This window comes from Balaenoptera acutorostrata, chromosome 10, assembly GCF_949987535.1.
Source record: "Balaenoptera acutorostrata chromosome 10, mBalAcu1.1, whole genome shotgun sequence".
NCBI classification, from domain to species: Eukaryota; Metazoa; Chordata; class Mammalia; order Artiodactyla; family Balaenopteridae; genus Balaenoptera; species Balaenoptera acutorostrata.
In genome coordinates, this window is record NC_080073.1 from 23,118,694 (window position 1) to 23,145,641 (window position 26,948).

Here is a 26,948-nt window from a genome sequence, read left to right on the forward strand (position 1 = left end):
CACTTCCCTTGTTGCTTAAAAAAAAAGAATTGTAAATCAACTACTAACTCTGGATTTTCTTTTGCAGATGCAAAAGAAATTGTTTTAAAAGCCCAGATCTTAGCTGGAGGAAGAGGAAAAGGTGTCTTCAGTAGCGGTTTGAAAGGAGGCGTTCATTTAACAAAAGAGTAAGCCAGGAGGTTTTAATTCCTTGTCTTTGGGCCAAGCAGTTATGGAAGATCCTGCTCATGATTGAAAGGAGCACTGAGAAAGAGGGTTGGGGTGGGAGTAGGAGCAGGAGGTAGCACATAAAGGAAATAAATTACAGGTAGAGGGCTCTGGCAATGCCTTAGTTTTCCTTCTCCTCCCATAAAAGGATTTTTGTTCACTAATTGGTGAAAACTTGACACTCCTCCTGTTCTAGACAATCAGTGATTCATGATGTTTGATATGGTACCGCTTACAAATTAAATGCTGCTTCTGTAATGCCACTCTCCTACTCAAGAACCAGCGGTGGCTTCCCATTACCAATGGCATCATTGGTCCCTCCTGTCTGATAGTCTAATTCTTCCTTTATCTGAACCTGTCTGATCAGCTTTATATCCTGTGTCTCCACACACTGAACACTTTCCTCTCCTCTCCTATCACATACCTTTCATGGTTTACTTTGATCCTTCCCCTTCCCTTTATCCCCATCTTTGGTCTTACTTCCCACATTGCCCACTATCCAGTATTTGTTATTTAGCTCTTATCTTAGTCTGCTATGCATTTCAGCATTGTGTCTCTACTATGACTGTAACTTATGTGGGGGGAGAGGATAGCAAATGTAAGCAAGGTTCTTTTTGTTTCCCTTCCCTCCCCTCCCTTCCCCTCCTCCCCTTCCCTCCTATTGTTTCATTCATTCATATATATTTTGCACTCAGTGAGCCTCTGGTACAGTGCTAGGCACCTAGTGTATGAGCAGAAAGCACCATGGATTCTATGAAGGTGGAGGTGGGCCCTGGGCAGGGTGGACTTGGGGATATAATACGGACTCTGCTTTAAAATGATTTTCAACAGAAACATTGACTTTCTTTTCTTTCTTCTCTCTCTTTTTTTCTCCTCTCTCTTAGTCCTAAAGTTGTGGGACAGCTGGCTAAACAGATGATTGGTTATAAACTAGCAACAAAACAAACTCCAAAAGAAGGTGTGAAAGTTAACAAGGTAACGTGAATGCTTTTGGTCATTTTCTGTGTATGTGTTAAAAAAAAAGAAAAGAAAATCGTACTTCAATTTTGACAGAATCAAATGAAGCAATGCACTTTGGCAACGTGCCATTTTATTTTTTAAACCTCACATAGTTAGTTCTGTGTTATGATGTAACTTCAAGGAGAAATAAAAAGGATTCTAAAGTAGTAATAGTGTTTATTATCATCAGCATTTAGTAAAGATGGGTAGTGATTGAAATACCTTTTTCTTTCAGAACACAGGCATGATTCTGTTTAAAGCTGAAAGACCTTGGCATAACAGCTCCTAGGGTCAGTGACAGACATTCTCTGCTCCCTCGCAGCCCCACCCTCATCCTCAGTATATCAGAATTACTGTACCCGTTACAGTTATTTTTCTATGTGTCCCTATAACTTACTTTAAGATTGTTACCATTTTGACCCACTGTTCTCACTGGGAGTATGTTGTATTAGTGAGGTCTCTTGGGACACCCAAGTGTGTATAGGGCACGTATGTGTATACACACACAGAGAAAATAAAGCCGAGAGCAAAGTGGCCTGCCTCAGCCATGCAATTGTGAGTGGCAGAGCTGAGGCCAGAGCCTAACTTACCATGAAAGCATCTGTCTTGGTCCCGAAAAGGACACTGAGCTGGAGGGAGATGGGGATACTGGAGGGTCATTAGCTCCTTCCCTCTAAGAACACAGAGCCTTTCTAAATGTCCAGGAAGCCCACAAACAAGACTGGTTCTGCTTATTTCCCTTTGCCACTGCCTCGCAGGTAGATGCAAGAGCTGTTTACATCTTACAGTGGTTTTTTGAATTTATTTTTGTTCAGCCCAGTGTGGTACTTTTTTTTTCCTTTTTAAACTGGTTATGAGCCTTTACCGGTGTAACGTCTTCAAAATTTGTCCCCAGAGGATATGATTAGTAGTTTTGTTTGTAGGAATTTGTTGCTTTATATGGACACATGGGGTTTTAGATTAGAGTTTGTGATACCTTTAAAAAGCATATAAAAATACACAAAAGAAGATTCACACTATATAGATATGCATAAAATTAGTTTTGTAGATCGGTTCATGAAATACTAGAGATAAGTGCATTCTTGTGAATTGAGTCATTGCCAGGAAACTACCAGAGTGATTTATTTTTGTGTTTTTTTCCTGATTGTAAAAGTGATTAACATATGTAAAAAATTCCAATAATACAGAAATATAAAAATTAGAAAAGTAAAATTTCCCTCTATTCTCACCCCTTAATTGCCATGCTTTTGTTTCTGTCCTTTTTCTCTGTAAAATGTGTATTACCACATTTTGTAACAGTATTATTATATGCAACTTTAAGGAGCATGCATTTTTAATTTATAGAATCTTGGACATCAATCAGAAGTTTCCAGATTATAGAAACTTTAGATTTCTAAGTTTGTTCAAGAAGCTATTTAAGGACATTACATACCTCGATTCACACTGGGTTTTTTTTTTCCTAAGTCTGTGTTTGTGGTGTGTTCCTTGGGATAGTAATAGGGGAGGTGAGACAGTGCTACTCATCATGTGCCCCATGAGTCAGTACCCGTACTGGTTACTGTTTCGCAAAGAGATTAAGTTCAGAAACTGAGTACACTGTTAATCCTATCTAATCGCTGTCCTGTTAAACGTAGTTTGTACACTGGCTCTCATCCACAGGCTACAATTTGAGTAGCATGATATATAAAAAACAAAACAAAATGAACAAACAACAAAAAGATGAAAAACAGGTTCATTGGTCAAATAGGGTAAAGTATGTTAAAAAGCTTTCCATACCGGAAGACTCCAAGAAGAGGCTGTGTTGATATTGTTTGTGTCACTCACAGATGAAGATTGTTGAAATGTATCTAACTGCACTTCTCATGGCATGAGTGTTGATGGAGTCCATTTGGATTCTCTCTGTAACAATCCCTAAACTATTTTAATATCCTGGCTCATATGAAGGGCATCTTAATGTCAAAAAACTGGTCTGTATGTAAAAATTTCTTGAATTATCTATTGATAATCATCATTTTCCTGAGAATGTTTTTCTGAAGAGTGCTGGGTTATTTCTACCAAGCAGGAGCTGTTTGAGGCAGCAGCTGGTCTTTACAAATAGAAATTTGATGGAATGCAGAGCATATCTGTCAACACTTCAGAAGATTAAGAATAGGACTCTTGAATGACACTTATCCTAAAAAGTTATAAAGTTGTATTGCTTGTCAGAATAACTGCTGAAAGTTATTAAATCTGGCTCACTAGACTAGCTCTGTATTAGAAAGTGACTTGAAATCAGAATGGTTCTATGAAAATCCTAACACCGTGTGCCAAGAAATATTTCTTACAAACTCATGAGCTACCATTGATGATAGAAGAATCACTGTGAAAACCCTTATAAGGTACTTTATTTTTAACCAGTCATAAATTCCATAAAGGTGTGAAAAGAAGGAGTTCTGTATTCATTACGTTATAGCTTTCTAGGTCATCATATATTTATCGTATTTCATGTGACTTAAAAATTAATGCTTTTGTGGCTTCTGGGTAGCTAAAATCTAATGTTACTTAATGAGTAACATTTTTTGTGAAACGTATTACTGAACTCTTAGGAAAAGCAATGTATGTGATTTTATTATTTTCACTTCTAGTACTGATTCTTCATGGATATTCTTATTTTCTTTTAAAAAGCATCCAAGACATCTGTTACTATTTTTGTTGGGAGTGTTGGTACAGCCTCTCTCTCCAAGGAAATTTAATAGTACTTATCAAAATTTAAAATATGAACAATCTAAAACTTAGTCCTTTTACCTTTATATACCTTGACCACAGGGATACTAAAACAATGGAGCAAAGCTATATGTACAGAAATAATCACTGAGGCAGCATTTTAGAAACATCAGTCCACATAAATTGTCTGTCATCAGGGACACGGTGAAATAAATACTGACATATAAGTACTGTGTAGTCACAATGAAGAGAGAAGACCTTGTACAAACCAAGTTGTAGTATTAAGATTAAGAACAAAAAGGAAGAAAGAAAGGCATTCAAGCATGTATAATATGCATCTGTGTGCAGGATGATTCCATGACTAATGCTTGCAGATGCATAGGGAAGAGGTAAAAGTTAGTAGTGGTTTTTCCTGGCAGGGTTGCTTCGTGCCTCTGTTGAGGTCGTGCAGAGCAAAAGGACACCTGTCTGGCACATGTGTGGAGAAAGAAATCCTTCCATCTAATTTGCCTCCTGCCCATTCATGGTCCTGGAATATGACCACATCCTCATAGAGGAAGGGACGACTTTTTCTGATTATCACAAAGGTTCCATATGGACTCGTGATCACTCTGACTACTGGGGCCCAAGGGGCGTGTATGTGCAGCAGGGAGCTGCTTTCACTGTCTCCTCTGTATACTTTTAGTATCGTTTGCATTATTTTCAAACAAGCAAATATTATGTTTGTAATTTAAAAGAGAGTATAAATTGAAATAAAAATACAGTGATCCAAGAGATAGAAGTATTCAAACATAGGAAGCATCAGACATACCATAAAAAGAATCCTTCTTTGGCAACCAAACTTGGTTTTCCACCAGTGCAATCTGAGAAAAATCAGTGTAGTAATATATATGTACTGTTAATGTCTCAAATTAAAATAACAGCTGCTTCCCTGGAGTTTTTCTTAAGTATCAGGGTTTCTGAAGGAAGAAGAAAAAGAAGATTAAAGTGGGAAGGTTCCTTGAGGCAAACCGAATACCTGTCACTTGAACAAGTTATCAGGATCAATTAAGGAGGTGAAAATGGGCACTGTGCACCATGAGAGCAGCACTCTCAAATCTCACTGTGTTTAAAGACCTTGAAAATGAAGCTGTTTGATTTGTGTAGCAAGTTTGTATAGATTTCCAAGTGGAAATCAGCTTGATGCTGACTTTATTTGACTTTCCCGCTAATGTGGTAGGTGATGGTTGCTGAAGCCTTGGACATTTCTAGGGAAACCTACTTGGCCATTCTGATGGACCGGTCCTGCAATGGCCCTGTGCTGGTGGGCAGCCCTCAGGGGGGCGTTGACATTGAAGAGGTGGCAGCTTCGAATCCAGAACTTATTTTTAAGGTATGTTTAGATTCCTGACTATGCTCTGTTCATTGATTGTTGCTCTACAACCTGTTAAAGATTTAGTGTGGAGTCTGAGCCAGGTAGACTGTTCCTGGGATTTAAGGCATGAAGATATTGAGTCCTTTTTCTTACTGGGTGTCCAGTTGAAGGTTGGGTAGATCCAAAGTATGCGCTTTTCAAGGTCTTTTTCTTTGCTTTTCCCCTCCCTTTGTTTTTTCCTCCTTCTTGCCTTTTCTTTCCCCCTCATTTCTTTCCATCCACCTTGCCCCAAGAATTAACCAATGGGAGATGATTGTGATATTTCCATTTCCTCTTGGTTAACTCTACCCCCATTTAACAGTATATATGACCCAGAAATTCTCTCCTAGGAAATCAGATGTGAACTAGAGACTGCCTTGATGTCTTTCAGTACTAGTAATGAATCCTTCTAACGCCCAGATTCTATCAGTTTGTTTCAATTCATTAAATCTTGTGTGTGGGTTTTTGTTTTGTTTTGTTTTATTTTTGATATTAGGATGAGTTTCTAGCCACAGAGACCTGAGGTCAAATCCTAACTAGCCAGTACATTTCTCAGTGTCTCTAAGCCTCATTTTTTGAATGAGTAAAATGAAAATGGGGGTAATTCCCACCCCATAGAATTGTGAGGATTAAATGAGGTGATGTATATAAAGTGCTTATCAACCTACCTCAACTATAAGAAGAAAAACCTAAGGTCTTTAGAACTATAATCCCAGCTTTTAATTCTGAGTTCTTAGTGTCAAAAAGAAATCCCAAAAAAATTTTTCAGCAGAAACATTCATTATTCCTTTTAAAAAGTGATTTTTTTCCCTCCAGAAAGCAAGGATTTTATTTCTTGAAACTTCATTTATATAAGGTAGTAATACTTTGGAGATTGGTTTTAAAATGTTTTCACCAATGTTACATATTTAAGTTAACTACTTTGGAAGTTAAATTGAGACTTTACATGCTGGCTTACCAATAATACCTACGCATTTTTTTTTGAAATTAACATGATTTAAAACAAGCCATTCCATTTGTTACGAGAATACATGAAATAATGTATATGAACAGCACTCAGTGTCTTGGAGGCAATGGCCCTTTGTAGAGCTAGGGTATTATTAATAATTATCATCATCAATAGAGTGTTTAAATCATAAGGTAATATTTAACCTGGATAAGACAAGCTCTAAGCTTAACAGCAGTATTAGGCAGGAAAACCTTACTTTGGAAGCCTTCCAAAAAATGTCATAAAAATTAACTGCCTAAATATTCGTCACTGCCATCTGTATAGTAATTAAAAGTGAAAACTGGCCTCTGATTGTCTTGTCAGCATGCCACCCTGAAGAATTGTATAGTTTTCGGAAAGGCTGTTTTATAGATGGTCTGCTAATTAAAATATACCCTATAGGCAGCTGTGGTGGCCTAGCTCAGAGATCTCTGGAAAGGTGCCACACTTTAATTACTCATTTGCAAATAAATACTAAGTATTTTCTTTAGAGGTTGTAAATCTTTTCACTTGACTGTCTGAATTTTGCTCATTTGATTCATTTTTATTAGGAGCAAATTGACATTATTGAAGGGATAAAGGACAGCCAAGCTCAGCGGATGGCCGAAAATCTAGGCTTCTTTGGGCCTTTGAAAAACCAGGTACCTGAGCAATTGGAGGCTGGTGTGTCTGACTTGTTTCAGAAAATGTTTGGGAACTTGCTAATTGCCTCTAATGTTTGTGATTATCAGGAAATAGGGTAATTTATTGTTTTCTTTTTTTTCCTCTAGTTGTTTATAATGAAAAAATATTTACCTGGTGTTCCAAAGAGGATGTTTATGACATGTGTGTTTATATATATATATTGATATATCAGTATGTATGTGTGTGAGAGTGTGTCGCCTGCAGACACATGCACTTTGTTATGTATGTTGGTCTCTTTGTCTTTTTGGTAGCATTGCAGCTCCAGCGCATGAATTATAAGAGGCAATATAGTGGTTAGAAGCACAGGCTGTAGAGTCAGGCAGTCCTGAGTTTGAATCCTGTACTGCTACCCAGTACATGTGTGATTCAGACCATCTGAACGTCACTTTCATCATCTGTAAAATGGGGTGATGAAATCCTAACTGAGAGGGTTATCATGAGGATTGAGTAACCTGATGTGTGAAAGTGCATATTCAATACTCCAGAAAGGTCAGTTATTATTGTTATTAGTAATATACATTACTTAACTAATTGCTATTCTTTCATAGCTAATGGGCATTTGAGATGAATGTTAATGGCACAGAGGTGATATTTCACTGAAAACAGCTTAAATTATGCCAATTTACTAATTATATCCCTTGGTTTCAAAGACAGAAAAATCACCCTCTGAGCTATTAAGGGAGAGTCTGTCTTGAGCATCACAGCCCTGCACTGCCCTTGGTCCTGCCCATAGAGCCTGATGTTATGTCTACGTAGGCAAGCTTCCTTATCTCACAATTAAATCAGAAGAATTTACTGGCTATTGTTTTCCTCTTCCATTACTAAGAGGAGCCACCTTGATAACCCTTCATCCTCTGTGTGCATGCGTATTTGTGTGTGTGAGTGTGTTGTCCTAGAGCTCTAGGATTGTTATAGTTTGCTTTAATTTAGTTGGGCAACGTTCCTCCAGTAAAACAGTCAGTTGTGCACTCTTTTTTTTTCCTGCCTTTACTTTTTCTTTTGATTGATTCTATGTCTAGAAGTTTAAAGGGTAACAATAAGGCAAGTCATAGAAGGGTGAAGCAGAATAAGACTTTAAAATATATTTGTTTCAGTTAAGAGAGAACAGCACTTACTGGAAGATTGGGGAAAAGGCTCCAGTGGAAAGCTACAGGTTCAAAGTGGTAGTAGGAAACAGGATCATCGGGGACTAAACCTCAGCAGGAAATAGAAAGGGCCAGGCTTCAGTGGACAGTTAGAGGAATTAATTGTCATTTCCGAGACTGGCAAAGAGATGCCAGGTTAGTGACCTGCTCAAAGAGAGATAATGGAGGATTTGTGGGTAAGGGCTGCAGTGGTTGGTTTCACTTCCTGAGTATGAGGCCACTAACTATATTAGCTGATCATTTGAGATTTATTTAATGGCTTCTTGTGTATGGGTGGTGGTCACGGAGAGCCACTCTCCATGTAGTCACTGTGTTCTAGCCACACTGTCCTACAGTCAGTTCCAGAATGTGCTCAGTAACCCTGTTTACATCCTCTATACCCCTTTGCACATCTGTATTTCTCTTGGACATTTGCAGTCACCTTTGCTGGATTCTCATCCGCACCACAGCAGGGACTTGGTGAATCTTGCTCACTACTGTGTTGCCAACAAAGTGCTTGGCAAATATATTAGATGCCCAGGAAACATCTATCATATGCGTGAATAAGTGAAATAACACATCTAGGATGTCCACTTGGAAGAGATTCCTGGGGAGTCAGGGATGGGTAGCTGTAAGTGACAAGAGAATAAATTTGGAGTGGATAAAGTCTGCTGACCACATGGCTTGAAAACTCAGGAGGTAAACATAACAGAGTTCTAGAGAAGGCAATAATAGTATTATGTACACCATCAGTCCCTCCCCCCAACATAATGTAAGAGACAGTTAAGTTATTTATAGCTCTTAAATGACTGAATCATGTTTTTCCAATACCCTAAACACTCTAGGTTTTAAGTGAGTTACCTATGGAAGGAAGATGAACGTGCAAGTTCTCAGGGGTCATTAGTAGCTATATTGTCATTATATTTTTGACTTAATATACTGAGGAAAGTAAAGAAGTGTTTTAAATCAGTTTTTTTTTTTCCTTTTTTCATTGTTGTCTCTATGAAAGGCTTTAAATCTTCATTTGCTCAGCAAAGTTGGACCAAGGTCATCTGCTGAACCCTGGCGAACAGAGGTGATAACTAGCCATTGTTTCCTAGAGGCTCGGAGGGCAGTGGTCGGCCTTCTGACAGTGAACACAGGAGGAGGGGGTGTGAAGGAGAGAGAGAGAGATCTCAGCTGTAGTTGTGTCCAGATTTGTTAATCTGGGGCCCCCCGTTTATATTTGGACAGTAGAATGTGGAACGCGTGGCGTAGCAGCGCGGGGAACTTTCGGAGCTGTAGATTGAGGGATCTCTGCTTTAAGTGCTTCCTCCGGTCGTGGGGCTCAGTGTACTGTGAGCAGAGGAGCCACCTGAGAGGAGAAAACATTTATTTAAATGATCAGCCGTCGGTGATCTTTTGATAAGGAAATGGTATCTTAGAGGCCCCTCGACTCAATGTGACTTTGAAAGTTACTTGATTTTCATTTAGGATGTGGTTTGGGCCTTTGGAGGTGCCTCACTCATGGATAAACGACATATAAAATGATTCTCTTATAAAATTATTAATATCTTTCCTGTGACTCATGCCTGTTGTCTCTAAAATGTGATGTATTAATATTAGGTTTAACCAAAAATAAACATCACCTTGCGTAAAAACCTACCAAGTATATGTTCCTGGTGAAAATACATTTCAGCAAGAGCTGACTGAAAAGACTGAAGCCATGGGAAAACTGAATATGACTAAAATCCGCAAGTTCCTCAAGCATGTCTTAATTATCATCTACACTATTCATTTCTAAAAGCATAGGCACCGTGAATTGGCAGCATGCGCCTCTAGGATTTAAGCTGATGAAAATATCCGACAAACCAAGTTAATACAAGCTCATTAACCCTTCTGGGTGTGGTTTGTACCTCTGGCTACCTTTTAAGAACCGTATATGAATGTTGATGATGTTAATTCCTGGAGTGCAAGAGAACTTTTTCAAAATTTTTTTTTAACCTGTTAAAGCATTTTTGAAGACATTGGTAAATTTGTCAGGGTTTCATGCATATGGCCCTCAGGATATTTGATGTTGGGCATTTAATTTTTTTGATTGCTTAACAAATAACCTTACAATAACATTAATTGTGGCAAAAAAGAAACAAAACAAATATTCTGTACAGCATGGTTACTGAGGAAGTAGGTGGCAGTGGCAAGCTGGCTAACTGCACATTTACTAGCAGGATGTTTTCTTTGACTGTGTTGAATCTGTTTTTTACATTTGAACACATTTAGAAAGCAGGGGAGCCAACTCAACTTGCCACAGGCCTTGCCGTTTCCTGTTATTACACCTGGGCAGACTGACGATGCTTTGCCTGGAGAGCCTCTGTAGTCACTTGGTGTATAGCCTCTGGAATAAGGCACGTTCTGTCTCCGAGCCAGGCTGGATCTCCCTTGTGGATATTACAACACAGATTTTATAACATATACCCCTTGTAGGTCTTACAGCATAGATCTAGTCATGCTTCAAAAAATGTTTATGGTCCGCCTTTACACAATAATAAACAATTGTAATAACGAATGCCCCCCAAGTGCTGTGTTAATGTATAACTACAATGGCAGTAACACGAGAAAATTCAGGCTTCATGCTAAGCTAGGTTAATATAAGCTTTAGAAGTTTTAAAGCAACCCAGGTGTTCATAGACAAATAAATGGGCAAAAAAAATTTAGTATATACATACAATGGAAGGTTGTTCAGCCTCGAAAAAAAGCGAGATCCTGACATGTGCTGCAGTGTGGATGAGCCTTGAGGACATTTTGCTAAGTGAAATTAGCCAGTCACAAAAAGACAAATATGTATCATTCCATTTATATGCGGTATCTAGAGTAGTCAAAGACTGGTTGTTAGGGGCTGGGGGAGGGGAGAATGGGAAGTTGATGTTTAATGGGTATGGAGTTTCCGTTTTCAGGATTCTGAAAAAGTTCTGGAGCTTGGTTGTACAACATTGTGAGTGTACTTGACACTGATGAACTATATACTTAAAAATGGTTGAGTTTGTGAATTTTATGTTATGTGTATTAAAAAAAAATTTTTAAGTAGCTGGGATAAGATCTTATATATGTATGCACACAGAAGTTATTTCTGTCATGCAGTGTCTCCTTATTATTAAATTAATGATCATTTCAACCATTATTTATTGTGTTGACTCTGCACAGAGGCTGAATAACTGTAGTGGATGCCATGGTGCCCAGGGCAGACATCATGCCTCTCTTATGCAGCTCACATTGCACGCTCATATTGATAACCTGGAAAATCCCTAAAAATACAAAAAATATTCAGCAGTGAGTCACTTATCTGCTCTACACTGTAACTCAAATAAAATCAGTTTGCATTTATAAAAATAGAGTAAACATTAAATAAAGAAAATCTTAAAAAGTTTTTGAAAAAATAATGGTAGAATTGTGAGGGTGGGACCAACCTTTTTCAAGTCCGGCACGAAGCCAGAAGCCAAGAATGACATTATTATTATCAAATTTCCGTGCAGCAGAAGTAACAAAAACATGGGCAAAAGATAAATGTTAAAGGACAAAAATATTTGCAATTTCTATGAGATTAAGAGCTAAATTCCTTCATGTAAAAATGCCTCATATAAATTAAAATGAGAAATACTAAAATCTCAACAGAAGAATCGGCAAAATTCACAGCAGAGGAAATACAGATGCTTCAATATCACAGAGAAATGCTCAGATTCATTCACAGTAAGAGCGATTCAAATTAAAACCATATATGAGGTACCCATTTTTACCTAGCATTCTGAAAGATCCACATAGCTGATGGTTGTGCGTAGAAAAACAACCTCTATGATGCTGGTTTGTAGAAGGGGACGTTAGTGAAAGCTTTTACCAAGAACAATTTAATAAAATCTTTTATTATGTAAAATGCCCACCCATCTTTGCTCCACTCCAGGGAATATATCCTACAGATGTTTAATCATATGTACGATATATATGTACAGATATAGGTACGGCAGCGTTTGAAGTAATGTCAAACTACTGGAAACCAAATGACCATTATTTAAGAGACAGGTTAAATGAATTATGATACATCCATACAGTAAAATATCATGCAGCCATTTATAAGATTGCTCTCTTTGTGTTGCTGTTGAAGGCCCTCTGAAACCTATTAATAAAGAAACAAGGTATAGAACCAAGTTGGGTTTTTTAAAAACGATGAATGCACAGTGTGTATACTTGCATATGCATAGCTGTATCTCTTAACGAAGCATCAAGCAGTAAGGTGGCTGCTGCAGGAGGACACAGATGGGGGCTACGTGGCTGGGGAGTCTGGTGAAGGTTCTGAGGGAGACCCTTGTGTACCTTGGGAATTTTCTATCATGTACATGTACTATCTAGCCAGAAAAAAAAAATATTAAAAAATATTCAGTCTTACTCATTATGTTTGTTTATGTCCACTGGCTTTCAAATTAGGATTTAAGGAAGTTTACACATGTATATACCATAAATTAAGATAATATGACTTACATACATCTCCAGGAGTTCTTTACTCAATACCAGAACAAAGAAATGACTCCTAGTATTTACCACAGTGGGACTTTATTCTAGGTAATTGGTTATGTAGGTGCTGTGAGAGCAGAGAAGTTTCAGAGTGGACAGAGAGGCAATGCAGAGCTAAACAACAGCAGGAAATTGTTGCTACCTGTGTGCTCAAGGGACAAAGTGAGGCGGTGGTATTACTGGACTTTGGGATACAGAAGTTGGGACCCTGGTGGGAATTAAAGCCAGAGGAGACAGAAAGAGAGAGGTAGAAATACCCTCTCTTTTTCCTTCCTCCCACCTCCTGTCTCTCACCGCTGCTTTCCATTGGCTGAACTGAAGCCAGCTGGCCCAGGAGCCTTGGAAACACAGCCTGAAAGTGTCAGCTACCTTGATACAGAGTAGAGATGGGGAAAAGCCAGAAAGGAATCTGAGGGCAAATAATGCAGGATGGGAACAATGAACAAAAATGTAGCAGTGGGAAAACCATGGCTGGGAAATAAGATGGAGCCAAGAATGAGACCGAACCCCAGCATTCAGCCTTGATTGCACATTGCACAGTCTCACTGTGCTGCATCACAGGCTGTGTTCACTGCAGGTGCGAGCTTTCCAGGGTGCTGTCACGCCTCATTTGTGATTCTTCCCCTAGCCCCAGCTCACACAATGCCAGCCTGCTGTGACATGAGCAGTTAATAAATGTTAGTTGAAAAGAATGAATGAGCGAGTGAATTTCAAGCAGAGTGAGAAAGATGAAGTCAGGGACACGACACCGGGGAAACTGTTGGATATTCTTGCTCTTTGTGGTTTATGCCTTTGGGACAAACTGTTTTCAGTTTGAACTGTACTATTCAGTAAGTTTACTGTTTGGGACTTTCATCTTCCTGTTTTGCAACCATTTCCATTAGACACTCAGTAATTGTTTTTTCACAGATTATAGGTTTGGATTGATGAATATAATAACAGTTTTATTCCAGCCTAATAAGGAAAACCTTGTCATTATAAACTCTCGAAATCATGTTTACCTTTTACTTAAATGGAGCTTGTTTGTATTAATGATTGTAGCTCATATGGTGGTATAGCTCAGGTAATAGGGACATGATAATTTTCAAAAAGATTAACAACGTTTTTAGGCCGTACTGAAAATATTTTGTTTTCTTGATAATGGTATTTCCTGGTGCCTGGAGGAAAGGCGAGCAATTCCTTCTAATGAATAGCAATAGAAATTAAAATAATTATGCTTTTCTGTTTTTCCCTTCAGAAAACCTAACTGAAAATAAAGACATAACTTGCTATTTTTAAGGTTTCATTAATCCAGCAAAATAAATGTGTTTTTTTTTTTTTACTGCTTTCGTGTAATTTCATTTCACTTGATCACATTTAGGCTGCAGATCAAATTAAGAAGCTGTATAATCTCTTCTTGAAAATCGATGCTACTCAGGTGGAAGTGAATCCCTTTGGTGAAACTCCAGAAGGACAAGGTAAAAAAAAAAAAAGAGAGAGAGAAAACAAATTAATGTAATTATTTATGCAAACTATAAATTGTACAAAAAGACTGTAGCAGCAGCCTTGCATTAATTTCCTTCAGTAATTTAATTTCTGCCGTAGTTTCAAATGCTCCCATGATGCAGTTGAACATTTCAGCCCTTGAGTTTGTTTGTAGCCAAATGCCAAGCCTCCAGGAAAGTTAGTTTTATTTAGACACATCCATCCACCATCACGCCCTAGTTTTCATGCCCCTCACTGCTGCTACAGTGGTAAAGATTTAGGCTGGATCAGGAGCTGCAGCACTTGGGTGTAATGAATGCACCTGCTTTTATGGAACTGGAACTGTTTGCAGCTTTTTAGTTTACCTAAATCTGCATGTAATTTCACCTTGTGTCTCCTGCTGAAGTCATGTCATCATGGTGAAGCCTCTAGTGCCCCATCGTCAAACTCTTTCCCGTTACTTGGTTAGCAGCAGAAGGAGACATTTTTGTGGAGAAGGTTTTTTTCTTCCCATTGGGTACTTGTAGTGTATCAATAACTGTCTTATATCTCAGCACCTACCACCCTTGCACCGTGTCTTGCATACAGCAAGTATTCAGTAAGGTCTTATTAGTTTGATAGCAAAAGCTTGAAAATGTGCATGTGTTTATGGTGGGGGGGGTGGAATATCAAGGGGATAGGATAGTGATAATGTAAGTTTCATGAACCTTGTCTTTTTTAGTATCTTTCAACAGCAGTGTCTTGTTTGTTGCTTAGCATGTTGTGAGCAGACAGTAAATAAGGATTTGCCATTGGACTAATAAGTACCCATTATGTGCAAATATAAATAAGTTGTAGACCAGCATGGATGGTACAGTTTTTTCTCTTTAGTATATTTCAGAGATTGTATAGTCAGACTCAGAAAATTTAAAATACCATGTCCTTGGAACCCAGAGAGGCCTGGGATTGCTGTGTTCCAGCCACATATGTGGGCTAAGCCTCAGTTGTTTTTTGTTTGTTTGTTTGTTTTTGTTTGTAAATCCAAAAGAGTGGGTAAAAATGATACCTATCTTGTAGGGCAGTTGTCTAAATGAGGTGATTGGTGTAAGCATCCAGTGTTAAACACAAAATAGGCTGGCCCCTGACATTCATAAAATGTATTCTTCTCAAGTAGTATAGAAGTAGTCCAGGAAAGGTATAGATTTTATATTTTTATCTATTTTTTTGTTTTATTTTGTTTTTTGTTTTTAAAGATTTCAGATTAGGACAGGCAAAGAGCTCATGTTTAGGAAACCATTGAAATTAATAGGTTTCATGGTTTACACAAGTGACCACTAGATAAAATTCTGTGGTTGGTCGTTTATAAGCGAACTACCTTTATTCTTAAGTATTTGAAAAATTGCATTTGGCTGTAAAATAATCAGTATTTGATATAGAGAGGAGAAGAAAATTGTTTCTGGAACTCATACTTCAGGCACTGTGATAAACTTTTATGTGTCTTCTTTTTTTATTGTTTATCATAACCCTGAAGAGTTAGGAGTTGTTATCTCCATTTTATAGAAGATTGAAGAATGAATTTGACTCCCCCATGGGCAGTTAGTTACTGGAGCTGGGATTCACACCCTTGTCTTTTGGAGTCTGGTGTGCATGTTGATTCTGATATGCCAGACTAACTTATGGTGACCTGCCTTATTTTCTATTTTTTCCATCTTAAACTGTTAATTTGCTTTCATCAGAGTGATCTAGAAGTAGTCTCCAGTTTGGGAATATCAGTTAAAATTCATGCTGCATTGAGTGGCTGATAATTAAATCCAAGAGAGGAAGTTCAGTTTAAATTCTTAAAGGTCATATATTGCTTTTCAAGCTAATATGCACAAGCAACCTGGTTATTTCATATTAACATAAAAAATGGAAATTCAGCCATCAAGTTGGATAAAAATGGCATTTTCATTTAACCCTTTGGGAAGTTGTCGGTCACAGATTGTGGTCTGGCAGCAGGGAACAGGGCTACAAGAACCTTTTCCTAGAGAGTGTTTGTAAAACCTCGTAAAATCTGAAGTTTCCTTTTTAATTATTAAGAGAAAGGAAAATTATTGAGCTTTTTCGAAGGAATCGTCCTAAAATACATTCCATGTATATAGTTCATTAAAACATAAGTCTTATGTGATATTTTTAAGAGCAAAATTATCTTTAGCTATTAATTTGTTCATTGTACCATAAAAGTTCAGCTATTGAATTATAATCACAATTGAATAAGTGTGTTAGTTTATAACTCCTAATGAGCAGTAGTCAAATTAAACCCAATTAGGAAACGTTGATGAATGACCAAATGTACAAATTGATCTTCGTCATTGTCACAGTGCCCTAAAGCCACCCTTTATTTAGGAGCTATGAAAGTAGTCATTTCTATCTTAGCAATATTGACAATATTTATAATCAGAATACTTAAATTTTTCCTTTTAGATCAGTAAGAGCAAAACATATAACCTTTCCCATTAAAACCTTGACTTAACAATTACTCTTTTAATTTAGAAGTTTAAGAAGCTTGGCATTACACCAAACTTTTTACTTTAAAAAGTTTTAAACTTATTCATTGTACAATTTCTTTGTAAAAGAATTTCTTCAGTCTTCTATTGCTTGATGAGGAACATTTTAAAAAATTCCAGGTGAATGGTCATATATATGCATAATAGATGACACACAGGAGAAAGAATAGCATTGGCCTTGATAACATCTATGCTCCTAGGTCACCAGTGGGGAATTTTGGGTACACCCCAAGAACGATTTTTTCCAATGTGATTAATAGTCTGATTCAAACAATATAAGTGGGCACTACTGACTGTAATGTAGTTTAGTGACTACTAGTTAGGGTTATAATGGTTGTTAGTGACACAAACCTACATCAGCCTAGTTTTTGTTAAAAAGCCCCCTGGGGAGGTGGGTACTTATTTTACTTGTGTTACAGAGACGTTTAAGGAGTGGACTGGCTTAAGGTATGAAGGTAATCAGGGATTCTCTGGTTCCCCAGTGCTGCTTGCCTCTAACTCAGCGTCTTTGTCAGCCAGCGTCTCTGGAGCTGTCAGCCAAGGTGGCTCTCAGTTTTCATCATTCTCCTCCAGCAACAGTAACAGTCCTTTCAGATGATGCTGATTGGCCCTGCTTGGGTCACATGTGCACACCTAGACCATTCACTGAGCTGGAATCACATGGTGAGAAAAAGGCAGTTTCGCAAAGGAAAAAGGGACATTGAGTTAAAACATGTCTATGAGAATGACAACTTTTATTGAAATGAAAGCAAACAATTAAATAGAAAGAAATGAACTATTTTCCTTGCTTGTCCAATTGCAGTGCCAGATTTAATTCATTAAACCTGTAACCAAGTAAAAAGCAAGGTTTTTTTCATTTTTAATTATTTACCTATCTTCATTTACTTATTTTGTAAGCCACTGTGAGATTTTATATCTTATTTCTTTTCGTCCCACTCTCAGCCAGATCTGCCTGCACACAGACTCGTTTCTTTGGTATCTTTAAAACAATGTTTCTCATTGGGGAGGGTGGGCATTTTGTTCCCCAGGGGCTGTTTAGCAATGTCTCGACACATTTTTTTACTAAAATGTAATTGACATACAACATTATATTAGTTTCAAGTATACAACACAGTGATTTGATTTATATCTGTGTCTATCTATTTAGTGAAATGATCACCACAGTGAATCTAGTTAACATCCTTTTTTGCTTGTCAAAACTTGGGGTGCAGGATGCTACTTGCTTCTAGTGGGTAGATGCCAGGGATGCCACTGAACATCATACAATGCACAGTGCTGTCCCTCTCATCAGAAAATGATCTCACTCAATATGTCAGTAGTCCTGAGATTAAGAATTCCTGCTCTAAGGCATCTTCATCAGTTGGAGCCCAAATCCATTCACTGAGCTGAAGGAATTAAACCCAATTTAAAACAGTGACCATCTGGCCAAGATTCCAAGAGAATTAAGGCTGGGTGATCCAAAGTTAAGTGGCATATCAAATTCCTTTCTTTCTTCAGATTAATTTCCCTAAATAACCACCCTGTTGCTCTGTGTTAGCAACTGCCCATGTTGGTGGTGGGTGTTTCTCTGTGTTTCTCTCTTTATACACGACTATTTTCAAGAACATTCTCAGTTCTCTACGTTCCTCCAAAGCTCCCTCCCGCCTAGTGTCTATTTTTCTCTTTTCACAGCAACTAAAGAAAAGTTCTCAAGAGTATACAACTCTTTGAATATTAACATTTAACGGAAAGTGGACTAATTTGGAAGTATCAGCGTTTTAAAGCCATCTTGGCAAAGCGCATTTCAGTAGCACGTTATGGTTATTTATCACAAATCGAATTCAGTACATTGCTTGAAGACAGATTATTTTCCAAAATAATTATGACAAGTCTTATTTCCTGCTGTTTTTATGTTTCTTTTATGTGTGAGTCTCCCCTCTGAAATGTATTTTTCTTTTGTTTAATTCTGTGGCACATTCTTCTGTTAAAACTCTAGGGTCAGAGGCCGCTAACTGCCAGTCACGTTCTTCAGTTCTTCATCGAGGTTGTTGAATTAGCAGCTCACAGGATCTCACACCATTAAACAAAACAACAAAAACACCCTATGAATATAAGTACTGCAGCTTTCTTTGATATTTGTTCAGAAGGAAAATTCATTTGTATAATCTATCAAGCATATAACAATATGCTTTTGATGGTGAAAATTGTTTTATAAATATTAATAGGTGTGTTTTTTTCACTCACTTTGTACACAGAATGGCCTTTGTTCGAGCTGAATTTTCTATAGAATTGAGGTTTCATTAATGTGACAATGAAAAGTTTAATATCTGAACCAAGCTCAGCACCTCCAAAAATACATTTTACCATAGTTTATTGTCTTATTAAATGAAAAAGCCAAGGTCTGAGCAAGGAAGTTTATTTTATTGCACTATTGTTGACATAGCCAATCCATTTTTTTTAAACATCTTTATTGAAGTATAATTGCTTTACAATGTTGTATTAGTTTCTGCTGTATAACAAAGTGAATCAGCTATACATATACATATATCCCCATATTCCCTCCCTCTTGTGTCTCCCTCCCACCCTCCCTATGCCACCCCTCTAGGTGGTCACAAAGCACCGAGCTGATCTCCCTGTGCTATGCAGCTGCTTCCATTTCACATGTCGTAGTGTATATATGCCATCCATTTCACATGTGGTAGTGTATATATGTCAGTGCTACTCTCTCACTTTGTCCCAGCTTACCCTTCCCCCTCCCCGTGTCCTCAAGTCCATTCTCTATGTCTGTGTCTTTATTCCTGTCCTGCCCCTAGGATCATCAAAACCATTTTTTTTTTTTATAGATTCCATATATATGTGTTAGCATACAGTGTTTGTTTTTCTCTTTCTGACTGACTTCACTCTGTATGACAGACTCTAGGTCCATCCACCTCACTACAAATAACTCAATTTCATTTCCTTTTATGGCTGAGTAATATTCCATTGTATATATGTGCCACATCTTCTTTGTCCATTCATCTGTCGATGGACACTTCGGTTGCTTCCATGTCCTAGCTATTATAAATAGTGCTGCAGTGAACATTGTGGTACCTGACTCTTTTTGAATTAGACAATCCATTTTTAACCCACCAGTTCTGAAAGTGTACTTGGAGGGGTCTTGAAGGGGGAAATTAGCATGTAAGAGTCAATCAGTATTCAGGGATTGATCTACTCCTTTTGTGCAAGCTGAAAGTTTTGGTTTATTTTGTTTGTTATACTTTTTTGTTTTCACACTAGTATGATGAACTTTACTAAGTTTCTCCTTCACTCATACAAATATGATACCTGTGACTATTTTTTCAGTTGTTAAAGTAGGATACAAATGTGATGAGAAATGTGGCTTAGCTGGGATTGGCAACCTTTTTCTGTAAAGGGCCAGTTAGTAAATATTTTGGGGTTTGGGGGCCATTTACTCTCTGTTGCAGCCACTCATCTCTGCTGTTGTTTTGGGACAGCAGCCATAGAGGTGTGTAAATGAATGGTTGTGACTGAATTCCAGTAAAACCGCATTTACAGAAACAGGCAGTGAGCTGGCCTAAGGGCTGTACTCTGCCACTGCCTGACTTAGAGTCTCACTTGGGGCTGTTTTAGACACATCTGTAGCCTCCCTGGCCTTATGCAACCGTGTGGTGTGATTCGAGGATCACCAAAGTCATCTCTTTCATCATCATCCTTTAGGCAAAATCTCCTTCTCTGTCAGTCCCAAAGCCTGAAATGCCAACCATTAAAATCCTTCCTGTGGGAAAATTCTGATGTATTCAGAAGATCGTATTTTTATTGAAAACCATAGGTAACCTGTACATGTGCAAACTCCAGTAGGCATTAGTTTAGATGTACTCTAAACAGAAGTCTAGGATTATAAGGGAATGGGACAAAGTACAGGTCATTTTTAGTGATAGGAAGAGAAGAGAATCCTGTAGCCTGGGCCATAAGGACCTATCGTATTTCTGAAGCCCTAAGAAAGCACTGTGCATGTAGAGGATGGCATTGGTAATAATGAAAATAACCAGTGAGTGGCAGCTGTCAGTGAGGCTCAGTGCTTTGCATGCACCCTCCCCTTCCTTCAGTACAGTGCAGTAGAAAATACTCTGGTCCCCATTTGATCGACAAGGCCACTGGGCTTAAGAGAGACGACGGCTCCCTGGTCAGGAAGTGTGAGAGTTCTAATTCATACCCAGGTGTTTTTGATGCCGGAGTCTGCGTTAAATGGTCAGGGTTCAAGGGAAAACCTTCAGATGATGTAACATTATGAACTGAGATTGTAAGGCAGGAAAGCACTTTGTATGTTTGGGACCATTTTAAAAATATTGAGCAGGTTTAACAAATATGTGTCTAACAGAATCCACGTACCTCCTTAAAATGCTTTATCCTCCTTCCAGCGCCACCCTCCCCGAAAAAGATTTAGGCATTAATGGTGGCAATTCAGTTTTGGATATTTTTCATTACTCCTTAAAGTTGCCTTACTTACTTCCTATTTATGTAGTGTTTTTAATTTCTAAAAGCACTTGGACATACATACATTGACCTAATTATGTTGTTTAATTTTCTCTGCAGAGGGAGAACAGTTGGCAAGGGACCGTAGTAGATACACCTTTTTTCCTACCTGTAGATAACCCTACCATCCCACAGTCAGTATCTTTAGGTCCTAGGTTAACTCTAAAGTTCTCTCAAGGTGGTCCCCAAATAGTGAACTCATTTCTGTACTTGGCATACATATCATATTACAAGAAAAAGAGTCTTTTGAAAATCTGACTTTGCAGGCATTTAGCTGGGACTGCCTTCTGCGCTTTGCATACATATCCATTAATTACACTGTCTCTCAAGTAGCTTGTAACTGTAGTCTTTGTAAGGGGCAAAGATCAGCCTGGACCTATTTTGATTTACTGGTTTATTAATCTTGACCAAGAATTCTTATATTTGAAACTCTTCACTTAGGAAGTCAATTTGATAGCATTTGCCCATTCATTCTGAACATGTTGGTTTCAAGTAATCTTGCCAATGAGTAATGGAGGAGCTAAAATTACTAATAAATTAATTAATATATATTTGTAAACCCAATGGAAAGCCAACAGTGATGTTGCTTTCCTATCGATTATTATACCAGTCATTAATTGCTGAGAAAATGCTACTGTAGCAAGCAGAGAACATTGGCCAATTCCTTTGGTAATGTAGGATTCCATCTTTAAGATTTCACTATTCTGGAAAGTAATTACTCATTTGCTCTGTATATTCACAGTGTGTGGGTAAAGGGGTTGGACATTTTGTGGCAACACAGAGGACTCAGGCAGACATTAAATTCCATATAAGATTCTCCCTTGTCAGTCAGTGCTACTTTAAGTAATTTGTGGTTTGGACTTTTATTTATGCTCAGAATTCTTAGATGTTAATATGACAATTCTGCACAGATTTGTACCGAAGTGCTCAATTATTGTGGTAGAGAGACCCTTGGAAAAAACCTCTACCTGGGGTCTTTAACTCCAGGATTCTACAATATAACAATATTTTCTTTTCATAGGAAGCAAATGGGACTAACAGACCATGGTCATTACTTTAGAGTGAAATATATGAAGGTGGTTCTTTCCCTGTCAAGAGTTAGGTGCCTATCAGCAATGCTGGAGGAGAACGGGTAATATCTAAATTCATGGTCAGAGATCCCTGCCTGTCAATATCCCAAGCAGAGTAAAAGAAGGTTATGATGGAATGTAATCATAGACAATTACTTTCTACTCTAAGGGATGTAATAAAAGAGATCAGATCCAAGACACCAAGCACACCACCCCTCCCCACTGCAGTCGCTACCTGATTGTACATGTGGAAGATCTGTAAATCAAGGAGAACTCTGTGGCCCATCCCTGTCGCTGAGTGAGTTTCACTGTGTCCAGGGCTCCTAGCCAGTAAAAAGAGTTAGAGATTTCTGCCAGCACCAGAGGGTGGAGACAGTGGTGCTAATAATGCCTGGCAGCATTCCATTGTAACTGACTAGTCTTGGTCTCCTAATGTTTTGTATCTTGAATTACAAGAGTCATAAGATGGTCCTGCTCACATCAAGATGATGGTCTAGTTTTAGCAGACCCCAGAGTAAGTATATCAGCAGTCTAGGGATTGTTGTTTCCATTTTTCAAATAAGAAAACTGAGGTCCAGAAAGAAGGTTATTTTTATCAAAGTTACAGATTTAGTTAAGGATCAAATAATTTAAAAAATCTATTGATTCTGGCCTGGTGTTCTTTCCACTGTATCTTCTAGACATATTAGTGAGGATACTGATTAAATAAAAACTTCACTTTGCAACATCAAAAGAAGGACATAGGGGGACAGCATTAAGTGTTATTGTCTAGTCTCTCCTTGCATTGAAGTGAAAGGTTAAATACTAAAAATAAGAACTGTAATAAAAATTGCAAATCAAATCTGTATGTAGCTATGCCAGTCTGTAGCTTTTAATGAGTAATGGCAGCTTACATTGTTATTTTATAGAAACCAACAGATATAAATTATTATGCTTTTTATTAGGATGTAAGTCCCTTGAAAACAGGGACCATGTCATATTTGTCTTTGTAGCCTTAAAGTTTAAAGGTCAAGAAAGCCGTAACAGCTTCTCCTGCCTGAAGCATGAGAAAAAATGACAATATTTGACTTTCTCCCGCACTTGTCAGCCTGAAGAACTTAATTTATAGATCCTTACGAGATTATTTAGGTATGTTTCTTTTTTCTTTATTAGTTGTCTGTTTTGATGCCAAGATAAACTTTGATGACAACGCAGAATTCCGACAAAAGGACATATTTGCTATGGATGACAAATCAGAGAATGAACCCATTGAAAATGAAGCTGCCAAATATGATCTAAAATACATAGGGCTGGACGGGAACATTGCCTGCTTTGGTAAGAAAGCAGTTATATCAAAAGAATGATTTGTGGATTTTTGCAGAATTTAGGGCCCCTTGGTTTCTGAAATGTTATTTCCCAATAGCAAGTAAACATATGAGATTTTTGTAGCCAAAAACTCTTAAGAAACAACCCAGAATTTCTTCCCAAAGTTCATTTTGGCTGGTGGTCACCAGTTTAAAGCAGGGTTTCTCACTTCTTGTGCTATGAACATTTTGGGTTGGATAATTCTTGACTGTGGGGCGCTTTCCTGTGCTACATTGTCACCAGTTGTGACAACCAAAAATGTCTCCAGACATTACCTTTTGGTAAGCACAGTCACCCCAGTTGAGGACCACAACATTAAGGTATTTCAGTTAAACTTTGATTAGTAAAGGTCAGAACTTCTGCTACTCTAGTCAATGTTAATATGCTAGGAATTATTCTGAAATTTGGGTTTAAGATAAATTGCTTTCTTAGAGGAAGTAGAAGAGAATGAATACTTTAATCATTATACTAAAGTTTCAGGTGCTGTGAAAACCAAATGATAAAATGTTTACTCCATTATGTCAGTTTATTAATAAGACAACTGATTTTATCATAGCCATCTAAATTTGTAAAATTGGCTTATTAGCAGAGATAAGAATGGGTCTATAGAGGCAATACAATTTCTGCATTGTCCACAGCGTATGGTACTGAGATTTATACACTTTCCGTGTCTGGTGGAAGCAATTCATCGCACTTGAAACCGAGGTCTTAATCTTAATGGAATTAAAATAAAAAAGATTTGTAGCTCATTAAACTGGCAGTATCATTATATTCAGAACTGAACAGACCTCATCCAGTAGTTTGCTGTTCAATACAATAGAAAATGACATCCAATTACAAGTGATACCAAAGGCTCTTGCTTTGTTTTGCAGCAAAAACTCTAATGTACCAGATCACTCACATCATTCTGATCTTGATAAGTTAATATGCTCTCAATATTTGTAGGCGTTTAGAAAGGGGAGAGATATAATGGTGTGTTTAGAGCAAATTAAATACATATTCTTTGTAGCCTCTGTAGGAGTGTGCATGATTTGACCAAGGTAGCAGTCTCATAAGCTATGATTAACACATTTCACATTGTTTTAAGATCATATGTAAATGATTTTTATTTTAGTTGTCCCAGACTTAATTAAATTAGTCACAGTTCATAGGCTTACCTGAGGAATTCAGGGGTCAGAAAAAGTGAAAGGTACTTTACCTGGAGAGTTTCTGCTGTGTTCAGCACTTTTTGGGCAGTTTCTAACCTAAGGAAAGCAATTTCCTATAATTAAGCTTAAGAAGCAAAAGAAGTGCAGTTGATCAATAAAACTTCGCTCTGGAAAATAAGAATTTTTATGTTAAAACTCTTTCCTTGGTTTCTAAAGAAAAGCTACTAGGATGTTGGCAACATTTTGGTTCTAGTTTTAATGATCAGGTTGCTAGTGAACATTTCTTTTTTTTTTTTTTTAATTTTATAGCTACTTTATTTATTTATTTATTTATTTTTGGCTGTGTTGGGTCTTCGGTTCGTGCGAGGGCTTTCTCTGGTTACGGCAAGTGGGGGCCACTCTTCATCGCGGTGCGCGGGCCTTTCACTATCGTGGCCCCTCCCATTGCGGGGCACAGGCTCCAGACGCGCAGGCTCAGTAGTTGTGGCTCACGGGCCCAGCCGCCCCGCGGCATGTGGGATCTTCCCAGACCAGGGCTCGAACCCGTGTCCCCTGCACTAGCAGGCAGATTCTCAACCACTGCACCACCAGGGAAGCCCGAACATTTCTTATATTAATTTGAAACAGGAACGGGGGTTAGGAATATTGTTTTGATGCTGTAATTTGTTCATTTGCTTTCTAAGTTTCTCAGAGAACACATAAACATGCATGGTTGCGCTAAGTGTAAAAAAGTGTGGAGTCCTATTGAAGTTGGGACCCCTGTGGTTCAACCCCAGAGGGATGCCACATTCAAAGGAGCATATTCTCAGCAAGCAAAAAATTGAAAGAATCACATTCTTTACTCAGATCTCTTAAAGAATATTAAAAAGAATGTAATTCATAAGCTCTAGCAACTTTTCATATCCTTTTTCCTCTCTTTCCCATTTCTCTTAAACACCGTACTTTCCAGAACCTAAAACTCCTTCCTCTACTAATAGTCCAAATTTATTACTTAAGCTCTTCCCTTCTTTGTGTTTCCCAGATTGATTTAACTTCTCAATAAATCCTTCTTCCCATTCCCAGGTCTTTTTTGTTTATTCTTTATATGCACATTTCCTGATTATTCTTAAAGTCTATGAATTTATCTGGTTGAATAGAATTCCAAGCAGGGTGGAAATTGGCCTAGTGAAGTCAGGGTTCTCTTTTAGCAATATGGGGGAGGGACAAAATTTATGCACCCTTTCATGCTGTTAAATTCATCCTGTCTTGTGTGCCATTTGCATTTCACAGTGAATGGTGCTGGACTCGCCATGGCTACCTGTGACATCATTTTCCTGAATGGTGGGAAGCCAGCCAACTTCTTGGATCTTGGTGGTGGTGTAAAGGAATCTCAAGTATATCAAGCATTCAAATTGCTCACAGCTGATCCTAAGGTAACCTCTCTCTTTGTAGGGGAGAGTGCATGGTGTAATGATTTCTCACCATCAAGATCTACCTTGTTCCTGCTGCTAAGGGTTAATAAGCCAACCCATGTACTACTTTGCAGCCCCAGGTGCAAATCCTGCCTTATATCCCATTGAATGCATGATGGTTTAAATCATCTGGGTGAAAGGCTTATAAGTGCCCCTGGGATTTTATTTCAGGGTATGTGCTTACAAAGTTCTGGGAGGTAGAAGGAAATTTTTTAAAAAAGTGTAGTGCAAATAATGAAACATTGGTTGGCATGAAATATTTTTTGGGTCCTTCACACTGCAGCGATTAGTTCTATGCTTATGTGACTTAGAGAGGACTGAGTCTCAGATTCCTTTCATAAAGATGCTGAAGATATTATAAGATTAAGACAGAAGAAAGTTACAGGCTTATAATATTATATATTACTGGAAAATAATGACCCCACCTCCTTCTATATGCTTTTCAATTTTCATCTCTGACAATTACATACGTTACAGTTCGTAACATATGCTCTAAGTAGCATATAATTTTGTTTCATGGGCATCTTCTTAACTAGAATGTAGCTATCATACTCATGCTAGGTGCATAGTAGGTATTCAGTAAATATTTAATCAATTTAAATACCAGTATGGTTTGTTTCCATTGTAGGTATTCAGTTGTCTATGATAACAAGATTTAGGTGGATATTATTATATTGAAAAGACTAATATTTTTTGAATATCTGATATATATCATTTAATTCTCTTCACAATTCTTTGGGGTACTGTATATAGCACAACCATATGATTGTAAACTTTATTTGAGAATCATTATCTTA

The 26,948-nt window shown here is 37.8% G+C and overlaps 1 protein-coding gene across 5 annotated transcripts in view; it reads left to right on the forward strand.

Annotated features, from left to right (window-relative positions):
- SUCLG2 (succinate-CoA ligase GDP-forming subunit beta) overlaps window positions 1-26,948 on the forward strand; it is a 259,242-nt gene that overhangs the window by 129,618 nt on the left and 102,676 nt on the right. For all 5 annotated transcript variants that reach the window (XM_007192418.3, XM_007192419.3, XM_057555235.1 and 2 more), the window contains exons 3-9: window positions 68-167; window positions 1,092-1,182; window positions 5,129-5,281; window positions 6,842-6,931; window positions 13,998-14,094; window positions 23,361-23,522; window positions 25,970-26,112. In XM_007192418.3, coding sequence (XP_007192480.1) covers window positions 68-167; window positions 1,092-1,182; window positions 5,129-5,281; window positions 6,842-6,931; window positions 13,998-14,094; window positions 23,361-23,522; window positions 25,970-26,112 — 836 coding nt within the window. The remainder of the gene's footprint in view (window positions 1-67; window positions 168-1,091; window positions 1,183-5,128; window positions 5,282-6,841; window positions 6,932-13,997; window positions 14,095-23,360; window positions 23,523-25,969; window positions 26,113-26,948) is intronic.